This window comes from Gobius niger (assembly GCF_951799975.1).
Source record: "Gobius niger genome assembly, contig: SCAFFOLD_54, whole genome shotgun sequence".
NCBI lineage: Eukaryota > Metazoa > Chordata > Actinopteri > Gobiiformes > Gobiidae > Gobius > Gobius niger.
In genome coordinates this window covers 31,314-58,004 of record NW_027639121.1, presented here as the reverse complement: position 1 = coordinate 58,004, position 26,691 = coordinate 31,314, and the positions used below count along the sequence as shown (strand labels likewise).

At 42.1% G+C, this 26,691-nt stretch overlaps 1 protein-coding gene across 1 annotated transcript in view; it reads right to left on the bottom strand.

Moving 5' to 3' along the window:
• LOC306982862 (structural maintenance of chromosomes protein 1B-like) overlaps positions 1 to 14,454 on the bottom strand; it is a gene marked incomplete at both ends in the record, with an annotated part of 47,693 nt that extends 33,239 nt beyond the window's left edge. Inside the window, 6 exons of the mRNA XM_079583313.1 lie at positions 4,185 to 4,515; positions 4,578 to 4,816; positions 6,391 to 6,594; positions 6,668 to 6,780; positions 12,214 to 12,402; positions 14,346 to 14,454. Coding sequence (XP_079439439.1) covers positions 4,185 to 4,515; positions 4,578 to 4,816; positions 6,391 to 6,594; positions 6,668 to 6,780; positions 12,214 to 12,402; positions 14,346 to 14,454 — 1,185 coding nt within the window. The remainder of the gene's footprint in view (positions 1 to 4,184; positions 4,516 to 4,577; positions 4,817 to 6,390; positions 6,595 to 6,667; positions 6,781 to 12,213; positions 12,403 to 14,345) is intronic.
• Positions 14,455 to 26,691: the final 12,237 nt, after the last annotated feature.

The following is a 26,691-nucleotide window of genomic DNA, read 5'->3' as shown; positions in this document are numbered from 1 at the left end:
CTCCAGCTGTAACAGACACGAGACTGTGATCCAGCCCTGACACACGTTCAGTCCTAAAGAGAAACACTCCAGCTGTAACAGACGAGACTGTGATCCAGCCCTGACACACGTTCAGTCCTAAAGAGAAACACTCCAGCTGTAACACGAGACTGTGATCCAGCCCTGACACACGTTCAGTCCTAAAGAGAAACACTCCAGCTGTAACAGACACGAGACTGTGATCCAGCCCTGACACACGTTCAGTCCTAAAGAGAAACACTCCAGCTGTAACAGACAGGAGACTGTGATCCAGCTCTGACACACGTTCAGTCCTAAAGAGAAACACTCCAGCTAGGGCTGCTCGATTATTGAAAAAATAATAATCACGATTATTTTTGTCATAATTGAAATCACGATTATTCAAACGATTATTTGTTGCCTTTAAAAAATCCATCAAAAAAGTGACAAAAATCCAGCAAAAGTGAAAAAAATCCAGCAAAAAAATGACAAAAATCCAGCAAAAAAATACAAAAATCCATTAAAAAAATGACAAAAATCCATTAAAAAAATGACAAAAAACCATTAAAAAAAAGACGAAAATCCATCAAAAAAGTGACAAAAATCCAGCAAAAAAGTGACAAAAATCCATCAAAAAAGTGACAAAAATCCATCAAAAAAGTGACAAAAATCCATTAAAAAAATGACAAAAATCCATTAAAAAAATGACAAAAATCCATCAAAAAAGTGACAAAAATTCATTAAAAAAAAGACAAAAATCCAGCAAAAAAGTGACAAAAATCCAAAAATTAAAAATTTGAAAAAATAAATTTGAAAAAATAAATTGAAAAAATTTAAAAAAACTAAAAAATAATTACATTGAAAAAAAATATATATAATCGATTTTTTACGATTATGCTAATTTTGTAATCATTTACTGTTGTAATCGAAATCGTAATCGAATTTCGATTAATTGCACAGCCCTAGCTCCAGCTGTAACAGACACGAGACTGTGATCCAGCCCTGACACACGTTCAGTCCTAAAGAGAAACACTCCAGCTGTAACAGACGAGACTGTGATCCAGCTCTGACACACGTTCAGTCCTAAAGAGAAACACTCCAGCTGTAACAGACGAGACTGTGATCCAGCCCTGACACACGTTCAGTCCTAAAGAGAAACACTCCAGCTGTAACAGACACGAGACTGTGATCCAGCCCTGACACACGTTCAGTCCTAAAGAGAAACGCTCCAGCTGTAACAGACGAGACTGTGATCCAGCCCTGACACACGTTCAGTCCTAAAGAGAAACACTCCAGCTGTAACAGACGAGACTGTGATCCAGCTCTGACACACGTTCAGTCCTAAAGAGAAACACTCCAGCTGTAACACGAGACTGTGATCCAGCCCTGACACACGTTCAGTCCTAAAGAGAAACACTCCAGCTGTAACAGACACGAGACTGTGATCCAGCTCTGACACACATTCAGTCCTAAAGAGAAACACTCCAGCTGTAACAGACACGAGACTGTGATCCAGCCCTGACACACGTTCAGTCCTAAAGAGAAACGCTCCAGCTGTAACAGACACGAGACTGTGATCCAGCCCTGACACACGTTCAGTCCTAAAGAGAAACGCTCCAGCTGTAACAGACGAGACTGTGATCCAGCTCTGACACACGTTCAGTCCTAAAGAGAAACACTCCAGCTGTAACACGAGACTGTGATCCAGCTCTGACACACGTTCAGTCCTAAAGAGAAACACTCCAGCTGTAACAGACACGAGACTGTGATCCAGCCCTGACACACGTTCAGTCCTAAAGAGAAACACTCCAGCTGTAACAGACAGGAGACTGTGATCCAGCCCTGACACACGTTCAGTCCTAAAGAGAAACACTCCAGCTGTAACAGACGAGACTGTGATCCAGCCCTGACACACGTTCAGTCCTAAAGAGAAACACTCCAGCTGTAACAGACACGAGACTGTGATCCAGCTCTGACACACGTTCAGTCCTAAAGAGAAACGCTCCAGCTGTAACAGACACGAGACTGTGATCCAGCCCTGACACACGTTCAGTCCTAAAGAGAAACACTCCAGCTGTAACAGACGAGACTGTGATCCAGCCCTGACACACGTTCAGTCCTAAAGAGAAACACTCCAGCTGTAACAGACGAGACTGTGATCCAGCTCTGACACACATTCAGTCCTAAAGAGAAACACTCCAGCTGTAACAGACACGAGACTGTGATCCAGCCCTGACACACGTTCAGTCCTAAAGAGAAACGCTCCAGCTGTAACAGACACGAGACTGTGATCCAGCCCTGACACACGTTCAGTCCTAAAGAGAAACGCTCCAGCTGTAACAGACGAGACTGTGATCCAGCTCTGACACACGTTCAGTCCTAAAGAGAAACACTCCAGCTGTAACAGACACGAGACTGTGATCCAGCTCTGACACACGTTCAGTCCTAAAGAGAAACACTCCAGCTGTAACAGACACGAGACTGTGATCCAGCTCTGACACACGTTCAGTCCTAAAGAGAAACACTCCAGCTGTAACAGACGAGACTGTGATCCAGCCCTGACACACGTTCAGTCCTAAAGAGAAACACTCCAGCTGTAACAGACGAGACTGTGATCCAGCTCTGACACACGTTCAGTCCTAAAGAGAAACGCTCCAGCTGTAACAGACACGAGACTGTGATCCAGCCCTGACACACGTTCAGTCCTAAAGAGAAACGCTCCAGCTGTAACAGACGAGACTGTGATCCAGCTCTGACACACGTTCAGTCCTAAAGAGAAACGCTCCAGCTGTAACAGACACGAGACTGTGATCCAGCCCTGACACACGTTCAGTCCTAAAGAGAAACACTCCAGCTGTAACAGACGAGACTGTGATCCAGCCCTGACACACGTTCAGTCCTAAAGAGAAACGCTCCAGCTAGGGCTGCTCGATTATTGAAAAAATAATAATCACGATTATTTTTGTCATAATTGAAATCACGATTATTCAAACGATTATTTGTTGCCTTTAAAAAATCCATCAAAAAAGTGACAAAAATCCAGCAAAAGTGAAAAAAATCCAGCAAAAAAAGACAAAAATCCAGCAAAAAAAATGACAAAAATCCATTAAAAAAAAGACAAAAATCCATTAAAAAAAGACAAAAATCTAGCAAAAAAAATGACAAAAATCCAGCAAAAAAAGACAAAAATCCAGCAAAAAAATACAAAAATCCATTAAAAAAAAGACAAAAATCTAGCAAAAAAATGACAAAAATCCAGCAAAAAAAAAGACAAAAATCCATTAAAAAAAGACAAAAATCTAGCAAAAAAAATGACAAAAATCCAGCAAAAAAAGACAAAAATCCAGCAAAAAAATACAAAAATTCATTAAAAAAATGACAAAAATCCATTAAAAAAATGACAAAAATCCATTAAAAAAATGACAAAAATCCATTAAAAAAATGACAAAAATCCAGCAAAAAAAGACAAAAATCCAGCAAAAAAATACAAAAATTCATTAAAAAAATGACCAAAATCCATTAAAAAAATGACAAAAATCCATTAAAAAAATGACAAAAATCCAGCAAAAAAATGACAAAAATCCATTAAAAAAAAGACAAAAATCTAGCAAAAAAAATGACAAAAATCCATTAAAAAAATACAAAAATCCATTAAAAAAATGACAAAAATCCATTAAAAAAATGACAAAAATCCATCAAAAAAGTGACAAAAATTCAGCAAAAAAAGACAAAAATCCAGCAAAAAAATGACAAAAAAACATTATAAAAAAGACGAAAATCCATCAAAAAAGTGACAAAAATCCAGCAAAAAAGTGACGAAAATCCATCAAAAAAGTGACAAAAATCCATCAAAAAAGTAACAAAAATCCATTAAAAAAATGACAAAAATCCATTAAAAAAATGACAAAAATCCATCAAAAAAGTGACAAAAATTCATCAAAAAAAAGACAAAAATCCAGCTAAAAAGTGATTAAAATCCAAAAATTAAAAATTTGAAAAAATAAATTTGAAAAAAATAAATTGAAAAAATTAAAAAAAACAAAAAAATAATTACATTGAAAAAAAAAAATTATAATCGATTTTTTACGATTATGCTAATTTTGTAATCATTTACTGTTTTAATTGAAATCGTAATCGAATTTCGATTAATTGCACAGCCCTAGCTCCAGCTGTAACAGACACGAGACTCTGATCCAGCCCTGACACACGTTCAGTCCTAAAGAGAAACGCTCCAGCTTCAGTCCCGTGTGGTCCTCGTCCCTCACCTGCCCCTGGTCCAGCTGGATGTCCCGGGACGTCCTCAGCCTCAGCGCCTCGGCCTCCTGTCTCCTCCACGCCTCCTGCAGCGCCTCCAGCTCGCTCCTCCCGTCCTCCAGCTCCCGCTCCTTCACCGCCAGCTGCTGCTTCGCTCGGGCCAGGGCCTTCAGAGCCTCCTCCGCCTTCTTCTGGTGGTGGGACGAGTTGACTCTGGCCTTGATGTAGTGGCCGCGGCACTGGGACAGCGCCGTCTCCTGAGCTCTGCGGAAACAAAGCGTCTTCAGCCCTGCGTTTGAGAGACCCGGGTTACACTGACTCCTGACCGTATGTCCTTGTCCGTCTGCTGCAGCTCCCTCTGCTGCCTCCCGTGCTCTCTCTTGTGAGCCTTGACGCGCTGCTCGCACTCGGACACGCCCGTCTGTTTGGCGGCCGCCGCCTGTTGCTTCCTCCTCAGGTCGTCGCTCACTGACCTGATGCTGCGCTCCATGTGGAACAGTCTGGTCAGGCTGAGCTCCAGACGCCGCTCGTTCAGCTCGTCCAGCAGCGACTGGTACTTCTCCGCCTGAAGGAAGCAGAGACGCCGACACTGACACGGCTGATGAACCATATGTTACTCAGGGTTTAGATCTGGATACAAACTGTAGAGAGCCCTGCACTTCACTTAATATAAAGAGGATGTGTTTTTCTTCTCATAAGCGCAAAAATACTTGTTAAAGGCGAGACGCTGCAGGTGGATCGGGGAAAACATCATTTAGAGATGTAAAGATTGCTGTCAACATAAATATTTATTAACTATTTATTTTCTATCATTTTAATAATAATAATAATAATACATTGGTTTTATACAGCGCTTTTCTGGACACTCAAAGACGCTTTACATTGCACTATTCGTTCACTCCATACTCAGTGGTGGTAAGCTACTATTGTAGTCACAGCTGCCCTGGGGTAGACTGACGGAAGCGAGGCAACCAGTCTGCGCCATCGGCCCCTCCGACCACCACCAACCACTCACTCACTCACTACATTCGCGAGGCTTCCTGCTGTTCCCAAACGGTCTCCCATCCAAGTACCGACCAGGCCCTTCCTGCTGAGCTTCCAAGGTCTGACGGGATTGGGCAGAGCAAAGGTGGTATGGCCACCTTTTATCATAAAAACTGCCACAAATAGGGCTGGGTACCATACATTTTTTATACCGGTACTAACTTATTTGTCAAATAGAACCATTAAACAGATTCATGTTAATTTATTCCTTTTTTTTGTGGCCACCGACCATTTGCGTGATTACATATAATGTGTTCTGTTCTGACTGGGACAGAATTAGATTAATTTTTTTTTTGTAATGCTGGGGTGTGTTTGTATGTGGGGCCCTGCCCACTGAGCCCCCTCCTCTGATTCACCCCTGGCCTGTGGCTCAGTGCCTGCAGCTTCGTCCTGACTGGACTGCGCAGAGAGAAGGCACTCTAGGCTGCACAAAGTTCATCAACTTTAATCAGGAGCCTCTGGACGTCTGAGAGTCTGTTTTAAGTTGTATTTGTTACAGTTTCTGTCACATGTGGAAGAAAAGTCAATGACTTTGCGTATTTCCGCGATACGCGATGTCGCTCTTCGTATCATATGCTACGTTAGAGCTCCGCTTTTTTCCATTTCCTAATTTTGATCTTTTTCTGTGGATATGAGGCCAAATTTCATCAAATAAGGTGTAGCTGAAACCTGAAAAGCACAGAAGCTGATCCCAGAGCCACGATCTGCCTGCCTGTTTAACTACATCCTGCTGTGAGTGAGGCTGGCACCTTTTGACGCCGCCTTGAAAACGAGGGTGAGACGGGCTCTCATTCATGTAGAGATGGAAACCGGGTCTGTAGGAGGGTGGTTGGATTTTTGGTCAAGATTCGTAAAGACTGTTTTACAGTTTATGGGAAATATGTACCAATACTCTTGTAAAGAGCAGCATTGTATTATCCAGTCATGCAAAGAGCCGCACTCTGATTAGCCAAGAGCCGCATGCGGCTCGAGAGCCTCGTGTTCGCCACCCCTGGTGTAAAGTGTCTGTAGGAGCGACTAAAGTGTAGATGCTGCTGAATGTTACTGTTGAACTCTAAAATGTAAGTGAAAAAGCAGTTTGTTAAAGGCGCTCACCTCGAGTTTCTCCTGTGAGACCTGCCTCCGCTCCACCACGGCCGACTTCTTCTTGTTAAAGTGGAACTGCGTGTCCTCTTTGGCGCGGAGCATGGCGCTCTTCTTCTGCTCGTACTCCGAGGCCAGCTCCCGGGACTGGCTGATGCTCTCGAAGATCCTCGTGCGCTCTTTAGGGTCCTTCAGGGCGATGGACTCCACCGCCCCCTGCAGGAGACACCGCACACTTACATCCGTGTAGAGCCAGTGAGTGCTGGGTTAATATTGCTCCGGTAAAAACCTGGAAGACGAGGCAGTTCTGGGCTTTGGTGATGACGCCGATCTCCTCCAGCTGTTTCAGATACTGGCTCAGAGACATCTGGACGCCGTCGACGCGGAATTCAGAAGAATCACCTGAGAACAAACATTACAGAGAAAACCACTCAGTCAACAGAGTTCATTTTGACATCTACATTTTAGTTACCTGTTCTCCCAAAGCACAGACCTGTTCCTCTGCCTCTGAATTTAAATGATATGAGGCTGTTTCAAACTGTTCACATGTTTTAATCCCTTCTTTTACTCTTTATGTAGTTTAATCTGGAGATTTCAGTGACAGTTTTAGTCTCATTAACTACACTGCGTTCCAAATTATTATGCAAATGACATTTTTCTAAGATTTTCTAAATTGTCAACTCAAATGAGAGTCAGCATAATTTTCAAGTCTTTACCTGGTAGAGGATCATTTAAATGTGGTGGAAAAAATGTCTTAGTGATAACAGTATTTTTTTCAAAAATAAATATAGTAAAAACCTGAAAATCCACTGTTCCAAATTATTATGCAACTCATCGTTTCAATACATTTTAAAGTTTGTAATTAACTGAAAATGGTCATTTGTTGTATTTGTAGCATTAGGAGGTCATATTTACTGAAATCAAAAGCTATTTCAATCAAAAAAATATTAACAGGTCAAGTTATATTTGACCATAGGAGCCCTTGTGTGAAGCAGCTTCAAAATTCTTAAATCCATTAAACTTGTGAGTTTTTGGACAGTTTCTGCTTGGATTTGTTTGCAGGATGTTAGAATAGCCTCCCAGAGCTGCTGTTTGGATGAAAACTGCCTCCCACCCTCATAGAAGTTTTTTTTGTTGAGGCTCCAAAGGTTCTCAATAGGGCTGAGGTCAGGGGAGGAGGGGGTCCACATCATGAGCTTCTCTCCTTTTATGCCCATAGCAGCCAGTGATGCAGAGGTTTTCTTTACAGCAGGACATGGTGTGTTGTCATGCATGAAGAGGATTTTGTTCGGGAAAGCACGGCTCTTCATTTTGTAGCATAGAAGACAGTTGTCAGTCAGAAACTCCACATATTTTTCAAAGTACATTTTCACACCTTCAGGGATCCTAAAAGGTTCTAAAGGAGCCGACCAGCTCTCTCCCCATGATTCTGACCCAAAACATGACTCCGCCACCTCCTTACTGACGTCACAGCCTTGTTGGGACATAGTGGCCATTCATCAACCATCCACTACTCCATTGATCTCACCATCCAGGGCTACACGGCGCTCATCAGTGAACAAGACTGTTTGAAAATGAGTCTTCATGTATTTCTGAGCCCGTAGCAGCTGTTTCTGTTCATCAGCTTCAATGAACAGTTTAGGGGAGGCCCGGATAGAAGGTTTATGCACAACTGCAGCCTCTGGAGGGTCCTACACCTTGATGTTCGGGAGACTCCAGAGGCACCAGCAGCTTCAAATACCTGTATGCTGCTTTGTAGCATCTGTTCTCTTAATCTGATGTGTTTGTCTGGCAGAAACCGTCCATATTGTGCCTTTATCTGCACAAACCGGAGTGTGCTCTGAATCATCCACAAATCTCTTATCTGTATGATGATTATGCTTAATCTTTCATGAAATATCGAAGGTTTTCATACCTAGACCAAGACATTCAACTATTTCACGCTTTTCAGCAGCAGACAGTCCCCTTTTCTTTACCATATTGCTTGATAATGATGATCTGCATAATAAAGTGGAACACCCATTTTCAGTAGTTTTTCCCTTAACTGGGCTTAACCTGAAAACTACTCATCCCAGGTCTCTGAGATTAATGTCAGTGATTCATAGAGCCCCGAGACACGATACCATCCATAAGTTTCATTATAACTGTTTTTTTTTTTACCTTTTTGACCCAAAAATCCAATTTGCATAATAATTTGGAACGCAGTGTACTTTTCATTTGGCTTAGGTCTCATTTTAAGCACAAAATACATTTCTTGACTAAGGATGTGGATGGTTAACCGATTAACTGTTTCTATTTCCGTAACCTTGTGTAAACTCTGCTGCTGGCACTTAATATATATTTTTAACCAGGAGCTTCATTCTTACTACTTTTCCATCAGTGGTTTCCCTCGGGATAATTTCTCTCCTTCATTTTGAAAGACAGGGTTGAAAAAAATCCGTCATGAGCCATTTTTATCCTTCATGAATTAATCTCTCATAAACGTTTTTTAATAAATGTATATATATATAGGCTGCATGTTATTTATGTCAGTAAAAATGTGAGATTGCAGGATAAATGGAGCTAAACTAAACCTGAGCTGAACAGTCTTGGTACATTTTGCAACAGAAATGTTTTCAGCGTCACCTGCTCATCAACATCAGGCTCAGATTACGCTCATACAAATGTAAAGTGGAGCTGATTATTTGCATTTGTCAATTTTAACGGAATGTAATAAACGGTGGGTGAACGGGACAATGTTTACCGGGGGGGGGACATAGGTGAGCTCGTCCTGAGACTTACGTGAGAAGAGCGGCTCCAGAGGGAAGGATATTATTAGCCTTTAACTGCTTTTGCATCGTGGTTTTATTCCCCGTGTTGTTGTTAGCGCCCGGGTCAGGAAAGTTAGCTAGCGAGGCAGTGATACAACTTGTAAGAGCTCATCCAAGATAAGAAACTTTAGAGAGAGAGAGAGAGAGAGAGGGAGAGAGAGAGAGAGAGAGAGAGAGAGAGAGAGAGAGAGAGAGCCCCGGGCGCTATGAAAAGTGTCTTTATTTTCGTTAGGGCTTGATTTTCAATCCTTCAAAATGACGGACGGCCTTTGAAATTTTCCGTCAAAGTAAAAAATATTCCGTAAATGACGGAGAATTTTCGGTTAATGTGACCTCTGTTTTCCACATAATGTTATTTTAGTCTTTTCACAAAATATATGAAGTTTGGCAACACTTTTACTCTTCTAATCGGCGGGCACAGACCGACAGTGTCTCCACTCCTCTCACATCAGTGCGCACTCACCTCCATCCACAGCCACAAAAAAAGAAAGTCTGAAACAACGCCGAGTAGAAACAAAGCTAGGACGAGCCCGTCACTGTGCTTAACTTATGTGGCGTAATGACGGCGGCTGAGAGACACATTTAGCGAGCAGTGATGAGGCGGTGCAGCTGCTCTACATGTCCACACAGTAACAAAACAAGATACGACCATCATTGGGCTGATCAGTTCAAATGATGAATCTCATTATCGTGAGGAGGTGGAGAATGTTGTTCAGTGAGGAGAGAAAACAACAAAAACATGTGAACTTGTTATTGATGTTTGTCACAATAGGAATCAGTTGCCTGTGACTCTCCATGATTCTGACGTGCAGATTGTTGAGAAATGTAAATTCTTGGGTGTTTCTCTTTCTCGTGACTTGAACTGGAGCTCTCATACGATGAACTCTGCTAAGAAAGCGAGACACTTCTTTTTACGCAGGCTTCGAGAGTTTACCCAAAATACTAGGATTCCTCTGAACTTTTATTATTGTGTAATTGAGAGTGTCCTGACCAGTTGTATCACAGTGTGTTTTGGTCTCACTCTGAAAGAGAAGAAGGCTCTGAACAAAGTGGTTCTCTCAGCTTCAGGACCACTGGCTGCACTTTGCCGCTCCTGGAGCCACATGTAAAGCTCGACGACTGAATCGAGCTTTAAAACTTGCAAATGACGCCTCAGGCCACCCGGCTCAGGCCTTTTCTGAGATGCTTCCTTCAGGGAGAAGGTATCGCTCCATCATATGTTCTACTGATCGACATATTAACAGTTTCTTTCCTCAAGCTGTGATCACTTTAAACAAGGCACTTCTATCGTATTTATCGATTGTGCAGTGTTTTGTATTTAGGCTTTTAATGTGGCAGTGTTTGTTTGTTCTGTTTTTTTTCATATTGTGTCTTTTTACATGTTTTACATGTCATTTTTTTTTTTCCCAATGTGGTTTTTCAAACTGCAAATGGCCAATAAATGAATCTGAATCTGAGATGCTCAAGAAACAAGACATGTCCTGACAAAAGCCAACTTTCAACCTGCCCATAAACCTGAGGAGGGCGAACGTGAGCGCAAAAAACATAAAGCTAATGAAGAAATGACCCAATACGTCATAGTCTCTGTGATATAAATGTTCATGTCAGGGCTCAAGACTAACTTTTGTTTTAGTAGCGCTGGCGCTACCAACTTTTTCATTTGGTCGCACAGACAATATTTTGGTTGCAGAGACACAATATCAAAATTCACCATTTTAATAAATTAAAACAAGGACAATTATAAACATGTTCGAAATAACTTATAATTTATCCTAACAATGACTAAAATAGTGTTAAAATTGAGTTTTTCATATTAATATTAGTGATTTTATATAATACATCTCTGTCACTTGCAGGATATTCACTTAGAAAATTATGTATTACTGCCAATTAAGACGTATTAATCACAGGCAAAAAGTACCTGTTTTAGCCTAAGCCTAAATAAAATACAGGAGCTCAATCTGCTGCGGCCGAGGGCGGGCCATAACAGCAGCTGTTAGCTCTCCGTTAGCTTTACGTTAGCTCTCTGTTAGCTTTACATTTGCGCTCTAAAACAAGCTTTTTCTGACCGCGAGGAGATCAGAGCGAGCTCAGGTAGGAACATAAACCGCTAAACTCTTTCTGCTCCTGTCTCCTCCTCTCCAGTCGCTCTTGTCTCCGCTCGAGCTCGTGCTTCTCTCTGACCTGCGCTCGTGAGCTCGCTGCTCGGCTGCAGCGCTACCGCCCCAAAAGGCGAACATAAAAGTGAAAATAGATTCTTCTTTGGGGAATAAACTGTGGGAAAGTGCGTATTGGCAGAAAGTAATAGAAGGTTAATTCATGTCGGGACACGTGGCTTCTGTTGCTGTCTGTATTTCACCTGTCCCACAGACAAACAGGGAGAGCGGGGCACTGGCCTGGACAAAACGTTTAGCGTAAACTACCAGCTGACTTCTTCAATAATAGTGGAAGCTTGGGTGCGTGCGTGCGTGTTTGTGCAGTGTGTGTGTGTGTGTGTGTTCTCAGAGGAGTGCTCTGGAGACGCTGTTTATAACGTCATTTGCAGCACTCCTCATAAAGCCTATTAGACTTTTTCTTTTTTTTGCTCGCACAGATGCTACCACTTTTTTTTTTTACTCGCACATTCTCTAAAAATAGTCGCATATGCGAGCATTTTGGTCGCAGTCTAGAACCCTGCATGTGATCACTTAACGTCCTCAGTCTAAGCCGCACATGAACTAACGAGAGAAAAGTGACAGCTGGACTCCGCCTCAGACTGACCTCAGCATCAGAGCACTCCGGGAGGGAAATGTGCAGCGGTTTGTGCCGTTAACAGCACTGACTATCGGTTAAACTGAATAAGAAAACGTCCGACTTTGACTAAAATTATGACAAAATCTTTTCGTCGATGAATCCACAACTGGAATGAAACAAACAGAACAAACGACACAATGAGCTTGAGGCCGGGTTTGAACGACCTTGTCCTGCCTGTTCGCTGAGCACCGCAGACTCTACGCCGAGCGCTGAAGTTAACTCTGGTACAAACCGTTGATGGTGCGCCTGAAGCTGGTCTCCCCCTCCCCCTCGCTGCAGTAGCACAGACACACAGAGGCGCTCCTGGACACTGGCGCGCCGATGTGAGCTCCGTGGATCAGGTCTCGGAGATGCTTCACTCTCAGGGTCGAGGTCCGCTCTCCGATGGCGAAGCTGATGGCGTCCATCACGTTAGACTTCCCTGGGAAATACAGAAAACAGGCCGTCAGTCCATGGAGGAACAAAATACAACATTAAAACAACATTAAGAACATCTATCTGTAACGATGCAAACTAACTTGTGTCAAATCTAAACTGTAACATCCATCTCAGGGCCAAAACAGAGGCTAAAAACTGCGAGAGATCTTAGACTGTCAGCAGCACTTGTCCATCTCAGTCAGATAGATCAGGGGTTCTCAACCTGGGGGTCGCGAGACAAATGTGGGGGGGTCGCCAGAGCATGTAGATAAAATATATATTTTAATATTATTATTATGGTGTCGTAGCATACATGCTATTTTACCAGGGCGCCATTATTTGTTGTAAATTTAATTCATTTTTGTTTTAGCCATTGTTTTTTCTTTGTTTTTTAAGAGTTGTATAGGTTAACCTCTTAACTCCCGCCTGAACCGAGAGGATCTTTTTCCTCACGACATCACATTTTTTTGTTGGGTATTCAACTCATTTTTGTAGCTTTTTCATCATTTTTTTTTGTCATTTTTTTATCACATTTTGTCACATTTTTTTTGTCACATTTTTATAAATTTTTTGTTATTTTTTATCACATTTTTGTCATTTTTTGGTCACATTTTTGTCAATTTTTTGTCACTTTTTTGTAAAATTTTTATCACATTTTTTTTTCATTTTTTTGTCACATTTTTGTCTTTTTTGTCAATTTTTTTCATTTTCTTTGTCACATTTTTATCAAATTTTTGTTGTTTTTTATCGCATTTTTGTCATTTTTTTGTCAATTTTTTGTCACTTTTTTTAAAAAAATTTTGTCAAATTTTTGTCACATTTTTGTCATTTTTTTGTCTTTTTTTGTCTTTTTTGTAATTTTTTTTAATTTTTTGTCAAATTTTTATCACATTTTTGTCAAATTTTTATCAAATTTTTTGTCTTTTTTGTCAATTTTTTGTAAAAAATTTTTGTCAAATTCTATCACATTTTTGTCATTTTTTTGTCACTTTTTTGTCACATTTCCATCATTGTTTTCGTCTCAGTTCTGTCGCTATTTTCACAGCTTTTGTCCAGAAGCTTTTGGATTGGGCTAAAGCCAAACTGGAGAGAATGTGCTCGGTTCAGGTGGGAGTTAAGGGGTTTAATGTCCCTGTTTTGCCCATGGTCTGACCCGGGTGGGGGTCACGATCCTAACTAACTGTTATAATGGGGGTCGCGGCTCCGAAAGGTTGAGAACCACTGAGACAGATGACCTAATGAGATGTTGTGGTTTCTTGTTATCCTTATCTCTATCTTTATCCCTCCAGTTTGGCTTTATCCAAATCTAAAAGCTACAACAAAAAGTGACAAAACACGACAAAAATCATCAAAAAGTGACAAAAATGTGACAAATATAGTTACTATCACTTTTGTTGGTCTTAGTTTTTAAATGAGACATTGCTCTCCAGTCGAGAGGCTTTAAGATTTGGGTAAAGCCGAACTGTAAGAGGTTATATAAAAATTCACCTAGTATTGCAGTAATAGGATCAGTGTTGTAGACATTGAACTTCACTAAAATATGCCACAAACAAAGAATTAAGCTGTAATGTAAGCTATAATAACTACATTGAATTACTACACATGAAAAAAAAAATCAGATTAATACCACTTTTATAAATAACTTAAAACAGTAGCTTTAGCAAGTTGTAGCTTTAGCCATTAGCTCCCGCATAGCTTCTGACAAAAGTTACATTACACACAATTAAAACTAAAAACACGGGTTATTTTCAAACTATGTCAACTAGAATGTATTACGTAAAGCAGCTCCAATGCTTTGTGAATTTTTGAGGCTAATAACCAGGCTTAAAACCGCGCTAATGGGCTTTGTCCGGTAATGGGCGCAGCAGTGCGGAGGAAGCTAATGCTAAGCTAATGCTAAGCTAACGTTAGCGCGGTGAACTTTTCCAACTGAAAATAAAACTTTACCGGATCCGTTTGTCCCGATGATGCAGCTGAACCTCAGGAACGGCCCGATGGTCTGCTTCCCACGCCACGATTTAAAGTTCTCCACGTCTATTTGCTTCAGATACCCCATGTTTGCGAAGATTTAGGGAGAATATGAGGTAAGAAAAGTCACGGAGCTGCGGAAGGTTTTCGCGGGCGGGTCCGCGGCGGGAAAACGAAACGACGTCAAATGTAAACTATAAAATTAAAATTAAAAAAATATTCTACTTTTTTGGTTATTTAATCAAGGAGTTATTTCTTTTGTCAAAATGGTAAAAAAAAATAAAAATACAAGAGCCAAGCTAGAAAAAAAGCTGGTCTCAAACTGCAGAAGGAGCGCGCAGTGAAGTCTATTAACCTCTTAACCCCCACACGAACCGAGCACAATTTCTCCAGTTCAGCTTGCCTTCATGCCTTTACCCTAAAACTAATTAAAAGCTTATGGAAAACCGTCAACATAGCGACAAAAAGGATGAAAACACAACAAAACATGCAACAAAAGGGGACAAAATAGAAACAAAAAAGTGCCCCAAAATAAATAAAAAAGTGGGAAAAAAGCAACAAAAAATGTGACAAAAATGTGACATAAAAGACACAAAAATGTGACAAAAATGTGACATAAAAGACACAAAAATGTGACAAAAAATGGACAAAAATGTGACAAAAAAGTGACAAAAATTTGGCAAAAAAGAAACGAAAATGTGACAAAAAATACTCAAAAATGTGACAAAAATGTGACATAAAAGTGACAAAAATTTGGCAAAAAAGACACAAAAATGTTACAAAAATGTGACAAAAAATGGACACAAATTTGACAAAAAATGGACAAAAATGTGACAAAAAAGTGACAAAAATTTGGCAAAAAAGAAACGAAAATGTGACAAAAATGTGACATAAAAGACACAAAAATGTGACAAAAATGTGACATAAAAGACACAAAAATGTGACAAAAAATGGACAAAAATGTGACAAAAAAGTGACAAAAATTTGGCAAAAAAGAAACGAAAATGTGACAAAAAATACTCAAAAATGGGACAAAAATGGGACATAAAAGTGACAAAAATTTGGCAAAAAAGAAACAAAAATGTGACAAAAAATGTGACAAAAATGTGACATAAAAGTGACAAAAATTTGGCAAAAAAGAAACAAAATTGTGACAAAAAAGTGACAAAAATTTGGCATAAAAGACACAAAAATGTTACAAAAATGTGACAAAAAATGGACAAAAAAGTGACAAAAATTTGGCAAAAAAGAAACGAAAATGTGACAAAAAAGCAACAAAACAGCGGCAAAAAGAGACAAAAAGTCCCGGTTCTTAGCTTTCAAATGATGCGTTACGTTAAGTTCCAGTGGAGAAGCTTTTGCATTTGGGTAATGCCTGGATACCTGCATAATGAGGGGTAAGAGGTTCAGAATAAGACGTAGAAATAAAGATAACGCCTTGACCCAAATCTAACCATTTTTCCTACTGGAGTCAGGCAGAGGAAAGAAAATGTTTTTGTGTTTCGGTGTCTGAGCTCCTTTTCCAATCATTTCGGTGGATTATTAGGCCCGAGCGGCCTGCCGTCGCAAGGGCCTATTGTATTCGTAATCACAGCGCAGTGCGCGCAGCGCACTGAACCTAAGTGCGCGGAGCGCACAAAAACAGCGCGAAGCGCTGTCCCCATGTCAACCGTAAACTCACCATGTAAAACAGTGAAGCCCACACCAGCGGTGTGGGCCCTTTATACTTATTATTGCATTAAAATGAATGGGGGTATATAGTGTGAATGGGGGTATATAGTGGATGACGAGCGCGAAGCGCTCGTCATCCACCCAGGAACCCCACGGGTGCGTGCGGATCGTTGAAAGCTTTCCAAAAATGTATAATATGATATCGTCGCGAAAGCGACGATATTGTTTTTGTAAAAAATATTATTATTCTTTCTTCTACTTCTTCTTCTTCTTTCTTCTTCTGCTCTTTGAGCAGGAATTTGACCCCCTGAACATAGTCGAAAACTCACCAAACTTTGCCCAAAATTCAGGTCCGGTGAAAAATTAATTAAAATGTGTGTTTCATGTTGGGGAAAAAAAAAATGGCGCGACAGCGCCACCTACAAAAGTGAAAATACATTACGCCAATGGGGGAGGGGCCGAAGTGAACTTTGTCGTAGAGCGACGAGATTCGGTACAGACATTCGTCATGTGACGCCAAAAAAAAATAAATATTGTGGCCACGCCCCCTGACAAACCGGAAGTCCGCCATTTTGAAAGGAAGACCGGAGAATGCTGAGTCAGCGTTTTCGCTGACTTCGCATTTTAACGAACTCCTCCAAGGGCGTTTGACCAAATGAGCTCAAAATCGCTCCAGCTCATCTCGAGATGTGGGGCATCAAAAGTTATCCAAATTTTTTGGCTAAGTTTTACGGTTTGTGTGCGGCGAAGCCGCAATCTTTACGAAGTATTTTGCGATTCATCAAAAACTGAAAATCGCTCCCATTCGCACAAACAAACTCCGATTAAAAATCGGAAATATACATTTTATTGACCTTTCACCCTTGGACACAGCAAATGTGAAAAAGTGACATTGGGCGCGATAGCGCCCCCTCCAGGTGCAGAAGAAAAAATGCATTATGGGAAAAAAATTAGTTTGTCGGAAATGGATGAAATTCGGTACAGAAATAGTTGATGGCATCCCGATCCAAAAAGCCAATGAGACCCATATCGTTTTTTGTACGGTGTTGCCATGGTGAATCTAAATACATTGCGTCGATGGAGGCGGGACCAACCGGGGCCAACGTCAACTTTGTCGTAGAGCGACGAGATTCGGTACAGATATTCGTCATGTGACGACAAACAAAAAATATTATTGTGGCCACGCCACCTGACAAACTGGAAGTCCGCCATTTTGACTGGAAACCTGGAGAATGCTGAGTCATGGTTTTCGCTGACGTCGCATTTTAACGAACTCCTCCTAGGGCGTTTGACAAAATGAGCTCAAAATCGCTCCAGCTCATCTCGAGATGTGGGGCATCAAAAGTTATCCACATTTTTTGGCTAAGTCTTACGGTTTGTTTGCGGCGAAGCCGCAATCTTTCCGAAGTATTTTGCGATTCATCAAAAACTAAAAATCGCTCCCATTCGCACAAACAAACTCCGATTAAAAATCGGAAATATACATTTTCTTGACCTTTCACCCCTGGACGCACCAATTGTTAAAAAGTGCCATTGGGCGCGATAGCGCCCCCTCCAGGTGCAGAAGAAAAATTGCATTATGGGAAAAAAATTAGTTTGTCGGAAATGGATGAAATTCGGTACAAAAATAGTTGATGGTGTCCCGATCCAAAAAGCCAATGAGACCCATACCGTATTTTGTACGGTGTTGCTATGGTGACGCCCAGGGCCCCCCATGTAATTCTAATGGGGCTGACACATGAATCTCACATAATACAACATTACAGCGCGTTAGCGCCCCCTGTCAGGATCTTGGGGACAGTGGTCATGGAAGTACGGCCCGTTAGGGCCGCCTGATGCTAATTGTGAAATTAAAAAGATTACGGGCGCGTTAGCGCCCTCTGCAGGCTGGAGCCATTGTTCACATGGAGTGGCTAAAAATGTTGCTGAGATGTTTACGCACAAAGATTAATGGCACATCAGGACAATAAAATGCAGTCTGGCGCCCTTGGTAGGGTTGTGGCACGGATAGATAGAGCCGCTAAAGGAGGCACGGCCCGCGAGGGCCGTTCGATGCCGCTTGCGGCTTTAATTGTTATTATTGCACATTTTCTTTTTTTGTGCCCAAATGTTGAAAAAAGTGTCAATAAAACGCCAAAAACGAGACGGAAAAAGTCATGAAAACGAACAAAAAAAAAACAGAAAAGGGACAAAAATTTGATGAAAACAAAGGTGAAAATGCAACTAAAGAGTGGCAAAAGTGTGACAGAAAAAGTGATGAAAAAGTGACAAAAATGTAAAACGAAGAGAGGAAAACGTGGCAAAAATGTGAAGAAAACCCCCCCAAAAAAGCAGAGGAAAAAGATCCATTCAGATGTGTTTTGCAGGTCTTCAAACCAGTCACTACAATAAGACATTACACTGGGCTGTGATGTTCCTGATGGGTCTTTATTATAATACCTTGTTACTGGTGGAATAAACGTAAGAAAACGTTGTATTTGACGGTGGCGTGTGTTTCCTAAAGCAGCCAGCAGATGGCGCTGAAACACCACACACAGTCAATCCTTCCCACGTGACAAACACTCACTGAGGCAAAGGTCTGAGCTGCAGAGAAAAGGCACCTCCACAAACAGTTATGCTTCATCATCCGGAATCTGCTGCTTTTTTATAAACTTAGCATCGATCCCAGAACACGTTTGCTCCAGAGGGTGATTCAGTTTCTGTTTTTTAACTGAAAAGAACCATCACATTCTACACTGTATGACATGAATGCACTTACTTATGCATTTGAAAGACAAACAGAACCCCCTTTCCAAAGTCATGTGTTCGGTTCACTTGAAAAGCCTCTATGAACAGCAGGTGGCGCTACTTTCAACACTTAAAGGGGGGGTATTATGCAAAATGGACTTTTTCAAGCTTTCCATCATGTTATTCTGTCACTCCCTCATTAAAAACATGGCTGAAGTGTTGCCTTGGCACATTCACGTATTTCTGAGTAATCTGTAAAAACTCTGATGGCGGCCATTTTAGGGATAGGTTTGCCTGAGTCCTCCTAGGAACGCCCCCACCTCCTGGAGACGCCTCCGAGCTTTGGTCACCAGCCTGCATAAAAAAAAACGACAAAAAAAGACAAAAAAATAACAAAAAATGACAAAAAAAGATTAAAAAACGACAAAAAACGACAAAAAAATGACAAAAAATGTACAAAAATACGACAAAAAAACGACAAAAAAACGACAAAAAAATGACAAAAAAATAACAAAAAATGACAAAAAAATAACAAAAAATGACAAAAAAAGATTAAAAAACGACAAAAAACGACAAAAAACGACAAAAAAATGACAAAAAATGTACAAAAAAACGACAAAAAAACTACAAAAAAATGATAAAAAAAATGATAAAAAAAAATGAGAAAAAATTACAAAAAAATGACAAAAAATTTACAAAAAAATGACAAAAAAACGACAAAAAAACGACAAAAAAATGACAAAAAAACAACAAAAAACCCACAAAAAAGATAGAAAAAGATAAAAAAAACGACAAAAAAATAACAAAAAATGACAAAAAAAGATAAAAAAACGACAAAAAAAGACAAAAAAATAACAAAAAATGACAAAAAAAGATAAAAAAAATGACAAAAAAAGACAAAAAAATAACAAAAAATGACAAAAAAAATAACAAAAAATGACAAAAAAAGATTCAAAAAAGATTAAAAAACGACAAAAAACCACAAAAAACCGACAAAAAAATGACAAAAAAATGACAAAAAATGTACAAAAATATGACAAAAAAATAACAAAAAAACGACAAAAAAATGACAAAAAAATGACAAAAAATTGACAAAATGTGACCAAAAAATGACAAAAAATGACAAAAAATGACAAAAATGTGACAAAATCTTCACTTTACTGTGCGGACGCCAAACTACTCCTGGTATTATTACGCCTTACAATACAGTTCCCCCTTTTATCCGCTTAGAAAATCCACATTGTTTAATTGTGTGTAAGGTCCTAAAGAACTCGTCACAGCTCAGGTAAGAACATATCTCAGTCTGTAAAAACGGGGGCCGATTAAGGCGTTAAAAACCTTCACTTTAAGTTTCCTCCGTGGACACGCCCCTCTTTAGCTTCATGAGGGAAATCGATTGGGGAAAGATGCTAATTTCCAGACGCCTTTTTTTCGACCGAGCGATTAATGAATGACCAGCGTAATCGTTAGACTCCGCCCCCGACTCGGCTTCATCCACAGGAAACAGGAACGGGTCCGGTTTATTGATATTTTGTCGTGCGCAGCCACTGACCTCCTCTCTTTTGTCCAAGTATATTAACCTGATTCTGTAGCTTCAGCAGATTCACTGACCCCCCCGTCTCCCCCCGTCCTCCCCCGTCTCCCCCCCCGTCCTCCCCCCTCTCTCTGCAGATTCAGCGTTTTCCTCTGAGCCCCGGTGGATTCGGCCTTTGTTCTGCAAATTCACACACGCTGATAATTAGCCCTTCAAGAAAAGAACAGAGCACTTTTACAACACGGAGGTTCCCCAGGGAGCGAGAGCCGGAGAACAGGAGAACCACTGAGCCACCGGGACGGGGCACGAAACCCAAACTTTCTCTGTGTTTATTCTCTGATGTTTTGTGGCTTTGAGTCTGAGATTTGTCCAGGAAGTGCCTCCACCATGTCTGGTCTTTCCCAAATATGGTCATTTCCTTTGTGGGAGACGGCGGCGGCTAAAGACGGGAGAGATATATACGCCCTACATCGGGTGCTCGAGGGTTTGTGGGAGTTCAACCAACCAGTCCACATGTGTTTGGTGGATCTGGAGAAAGCGTTCGTGGTGCCCTGTGGGGGGGGCTCCGGGAGTATGGGGTCCGGGGACCAAATGCATTCTGTCCTCTTTTGGCTGTGTAACACCTCATTTGAAAGCTAAGACCCACAAAACTGATCTTTTTCCTCACACTGTTGCTGCGTTGTGTCACCTTTTGTATGTTTTTTCTTTTTTTTTTCTTTTTTGTCACATTTTTGTTGAATTTTTGTTGAATTTTTGTTGAATTTTTGTTGAGTTTTTGTCACATTTTTATTGAGTTTTTGTCACATTTTTGTTGAATTTTTGTCACTTTTTTGTTGAATTTTTGTTGAATTTTTGTTGAGTTTTTGTCACTTTTTTATTGAATTTTTGTCACATTTTTATTGAGTTTTTGTCACATTTTTATTGAATTTTTGTCACATTTTTATTGAGTTTTTGTCACATTTTTATTGAGTTTTTGTCACATTTTTGTTGAATTTTTGTCACTTTTTTGTTGAATTTTTGTCACGTTTTTGTTGATTTTTTGTCACATTTTTATTGAATTTTTGTCACATTTTTGTTGAATTTTTGTCACTTTTTTGTTGAATTTTTGTCACGTTTTTGTTGAATTTTTGTCACTTTTTTATTGATTTTTTGTCACATTTTTATTGAATTTTTGTCACATTTTTGGTGCCCTGTGGGGGGTGCTCCGGGAGTGTGGGGCCCCGGTGCGTGTTGGTCTCCTCAGGGCTGCCCTTTGTTACCGGTTCTGTTCATTACTTTTATGGACAGAGGGCGCAGCCAGGGGCCGGAGGGCGTCCGGTTTGGGAGCCTCAGAGTCTCATCTCTGCTGTTTGCGGACGATGTTGTTCTGTTGGACCTTCAGTGGATGAGGATCAGCACCTCCACATCTGAGGCCATGGTTCTCCTTCCCCTCTCCAGGTCGGTGGGGAGTCCTTACCTCAAGTGGAGGAGTTCAAGTATCTCGGGGTCTTGTTCTCAGTGAGGGACGGATGGAGCGTGAGATGGACAGACGGCCTGGTGTGGCCTCGGGGTCAGAACAGCTGGAGGAGGTCGGGGTCAGAACAGCTGGAGGAGGTCGGGGTCAGAACAGCTGGAGGAGGTCGAGGTCAGAACAGTTGGAGGAGGTGTGCGTGGATCGGGAAGTCTGGGCATCTCTGCTGAGACACAAACTAGGCTAATTTCATGAAGATTTACTGAACATATTTCATTTTATGTGACATTTCAGTTCACATTCACCCATTACTTTCATGTAATGTATTTGTGCATTAACTGATGAAGATGACATGTTGCTCACTGCACGAGGTTGATGAAGTCTATGTACAGTAAATCATTTAAGATTTAAGGGGAGACACTACAGGCAAAACTATTTTTTTTTCAGGTTTTGGGCCAAATTGGTCTCTGAACATACAAGCTTTCACCCGGAAACAGAAAATGTACCTAATCTTCACAGTAACATGTTTAAATATTGCGCTGATTCAATGTTCCCCCATAGACTTATATGGGAGAATGCGATTTCAAGGGCCTTTTTCTCAGAACACATTTTTCTGTCATTGTGGCGACACTATGTCCACGTCAGTCGGACCTAAAGACTTCAAATTTTACAGCCTCGGACTGAACAATATTTGGAAGGTTTTTTCAGAGGGATTTTTTATTATTTAATCCCTTAAGCCCCATTTATTGAGTTTTGAATGTCCAAAAAAAAAGGTCGAAAATTTAATTTTCACTAAATTTTCCACTAAAAAACAGCTTGTTTTAAAACTAAACAAGAAATCTAAAATCCGCTCTGAAAAAGTCTTGGCAACTCATTCATCAATAAAATGAAACCATACATTTGAATGTAGCTCCATCCATTATTCAGATCTCATCACTGAAAAGATGGGAAATTTGGGGCATTTTTAGGCATAAAACACCTTGTTCTTATATGAAAAGATAAAATGACAGAAAACTTGCCATGTATTTTTTTCTTACATTTATGCCAGTTAATCTACAGCAAATGTTTCAAATTGATATCTGTAAATATACATTTTTTTCCCTATTCACCTTCAGTGTCTCGCCTTAAGAAAATCTGGTAGTATCAACCAGTTCAGTTTCGTCAGCCATCTTGTTTCCTCCATGAAAAAACTGATATTATGTATTTATTCATTTTTAAACCTATGAGGCTAAGATTTTGAGAAGAAGATTTTATTCTGCAGAAATTGGCAAACATTTCTCCAATGAAAAACAAATGAAGGCGAAGCGCGAGTGGCATATTCATGAAACATGTTCCCAACATCTGGTATTAGCATAAAAACATGGCTGCCAACCCCATCCCGGAACCACACGAGTGTTACCCGAGCCCTGTTTCAGATTAAACAGAATCCTCTGCTTTGTCAAACTCTGAGGAGCAGAGGAGGAAGAGGAGGAAGAGGAGAAGAGGAGGAAGAGGAGGAAGAGGAGAAGAGGAGGAAGAGGAGAAGAGGAGGAAGAGGAGGAAGAGGAGAAGAGGAGGAAGAGGAGAAGAGGAGGAAGAGGAGGAAGAGGAGAAGAGGAGAAGAGGAGGAAGAGGAGGAAGAGGAGAAGAGGAGGAAGAGGAGGAAGAGGAGAAGAGGAGGAAGAGGAGGAAGAGGAGAAGAGGAGGAAGAGGAGAAGAGGAGGAAGAGGAGGAAGAGGAGGAAGAGGAGAAGAGGAGGAAGAGGAGGAAGAGGAGAAGAGGAGGAAGAGGAGGAAGAGGAGAAGAGGAGGAAGAGGAGGAAGAGGAGAAGAGGAGGAAGAGGAGAAGAGGAGGAAGAGGAGGAAGAGGAGGAAGAGGAGAAGAGGAGGAAGAGGAGGAAGAGGAGAAGAGGAGGAAGAGGAGAAGAGGAGAAGAGGAGGAAGAGGAGAAGAGGAGAAGAGGAGGAAGAGGAGGAAGAGGAGAAGAGGAGGAAGAGGAGGAAGAGGAGAAGAGGAGAAGAGGAGGAAGAGGAGGAAGAGGAGAAGAGGAGGAAGAGGAGGAAGAGGAGAAGAGGAGGAAGAGGAGGAAGAGGAGAAGAGGAGGAAGAGGAGAAGAGGAGGAAGAGGAGGAAGAGGAGAAGAGGAGAAGAGGAGGAAGAGGAGGAAGAGGAGAAGAGGAGGAAGAGGAGAAGAGGAGGAAGAGGAGGAAGAGGAGAAGAGGAGGAAGAGGAGGAAGAGGAGGAAGAGGAGGAAGAGGAGAAGAGGAGGAAGAGGAGAAGAGGAGGAAGAGGAGGAAGAGGAGAAGAGGAGAAGAGGAGGAAGAGGAGAAGAGGAGAAGAGGAGGAAGAGGAGAAGAGGAGAAGAGGAGGAAGAGGAGGAAGAGGAGAAGAGGAGAAGAGGAGAAGAGGAGAAGAGGAGGAAGAGGAGAAGAGGAGGAAGAGGAGAAGAGGAGGAAGAGGAGGAAGAGGAGGAAGAGGAGAAGAGGAGAAGAGGAGGAAGAGGAGAAGAGGAGAAGAGGAGAAGAGGAGGAAGAGGAGAAGAGGAGGAAGAGGAGAAGAGGAGGAAGAGGAGGAAGAGGAGGAAGAGGAGAAGAGGAGGAAGAGGAGAAGAGGAGAAGAGGAGGAAGAGGAGAAGAGGAGGAAGAGGAGAAGAGGAGGAAGAGGAGGAAGAGGAGAAGAGGAGAAGAGGAGGAAGAGGAGAAGAGGAGGAAGAGGAGAAGAGGAGGAAGAGGAGGAAGAGGAGGAAGAGGAGAAGAGGAGAAGAGGAAGAAGAGGAGGAAGAGGAGGAAGAGGAGGAAGAGGAGAAGAGGAGGAAGAGGAGAAGAGGAGGAAGAGGAGGAAGAGCAGAAGAGGAGGAAGAGGAGGAAGAGGAGAAGAGGAGGAAGAGGAGGAAGAGGAGAAGAGGAGGAAGAGGAGAAGAGGAGAAGAGGAGGAAGAGGAGAAGAGGAGGAAGAGGAGGAAGAGGAGAAGAGGAGAAGAGGAGGAAGAGGAGAAGAGGAGGAAGAGGAGAAGAGGAGGAAGAGGAGGAAGAGGAGAAGAGGAGGAAGAGGAGGAAGAGGAGAAGAGGAGAAGAGGAGGAAGAGGAGAAGAGGAGGAAGAGGAGAAGAGGAGGAAGAGGAGGAAGAGGAGAAGAGGAGAAGAGGAGGAAGAGGAGAAGAGGAGGAAGAGGAGGAAGAGGAGGAAGAGGAGAAGAGGAGGAAGAGGAGAAGAGGAGGAAGAGGAGGAAGAGCAGAAGAGGAGGAAGAGGAGGAAGAGGAGAAGAGGAGAAGAGGAGGAAGAGGAGAAGAGGAGGAAGAGGAGGAAGAGGAGAAGAGGAGAAGAGGAGGAAGAGGAGAAGAGGAGGAAGAGGAGAAGAGGAGGAAGAGGAGAAGAGGAGGAAGAGGAGAAGAGGAGGAAGAGGAGGAAGAGGAGGAAGAGGAGAAGAGGAGAAGAGGAGGAAGAGGAGGAAGAGGAGGAAGAGGAGAAGAGGAGGAAGAGGAGAAGAGGAGGAAGAGGAGGAAGAGGAGGAAGAGGAGGAAGAGGAGGAAGAGGAGAAGAGGAGGAAGAGGAGAAGAGGAGAAGAGGAGAAGAGGAGGAAGAGGAGGAAGAGGAGAAGAGGAGGAAGAGGAGAAGAGGAGAAGAGGAGGAAGAGGAGAAGAGGAGGAAGAGGAGAAGAGGAGGAAGAGGAGGAAGAGGAGGAAGAGGAGGAAGAGGAGAAGAGGAGGAAGAGGAGAAGAGGAGGAAGAGGAGAAGAGGAGGAAGAGGAGGAAGAGGAGAAGAGGAGGAAGAGGAGAAGAGGAGGAAGAGGAGAAGAGGAGAAGAGGAGGAAGAGGAGGAAGAGGAGAAGAGGAGGAAGAGGAGAAGAGGAGAAGAGGAGAAGAGGAGGAAGAGCAGAAGTCCATGGATTGTCGGCGACGTCATGAAAAAGGCTTATTTCTCGAGTGTTTCAGTTGTAATAATGAACATCAGGAGCTGCTCGGTTCAAGGCGCTGTAGAACGTCCATCATGAATTAGTGATGCCTCCTCCTGTTTCACACCAACGTCTCACAAACCCAACTGATGAAGAGCTTTGAGGAACCCCTGAAGCTCCATGTCAGGGTTTGTGGACTCGGCTACAGGACGGTCAGTCAGAACTGGCCTCTGGTGAGGAAACAGCAAGAAGCACTAAATCCAGAACAGGACGAGTCTAAGATGGAGGCCGGAGAGTAAAACTGAGCTGCTGCGGATCTCCAGTTCCAGGAATCGAACCCACGACCCCCTCCTCGACCTCCTCACTGTGATACTTCTGCGTTTGGACTCGCACCGTCTCATATAAGCGGGTTTAAATGGTTTCCTGGAAGCGTCCCCCGGGACCGGGCTCCAGCAGGGGGCGCCGCGGCTCCCGGAGAACAGTGAATTATGGATGAGGCTCCGCTCTGTGCGGCGCTGAAACTTTAATGCGCTCGTGGGAAGTGCATTTGTGTGGGCCGTGTTCTCCCGCAGCCCGAGTCCTCAAACAGGATTCACTCCGACGTTCTTCACCACGTTCCTCACCGCAGGAACGACAGAGGCTTCGCGGGGAAGTTCGGACGGTCATGGAGAACCGTCTGAGTGAAATCCAGAGCCGTTATCGAATCTCTGAGCCGACAGACACTAAAGGCCAAAGCGTCAGAGGGTCCACAAATCCACAAGCGTCTGATCAGCGTCAGGGAAGTCTGAAGAAGAAGAGATCAGTGTGAAACATCTGGGGCGATTTTTTTGATCAGTGAAGTTCAGCTGGTTTCTCCTCTGGAAAAGCAGCTCGTTACGTTACTGCGTTACTTAAAGAGGGGGTGTTCTGCTTTTGTCAGTCCCATAGCACTAGTCTATATCACACTACAATGATGACAAACCTTCTGTTGGTCTGTGAATGCAGTAAATTAGAATAACTGCCTTGTATAAAATGTCTCAGAACCAGCACCAGAACTAACGCTAACGAGGACAAGCGCTGAGCTAACGCTGAGCTAAC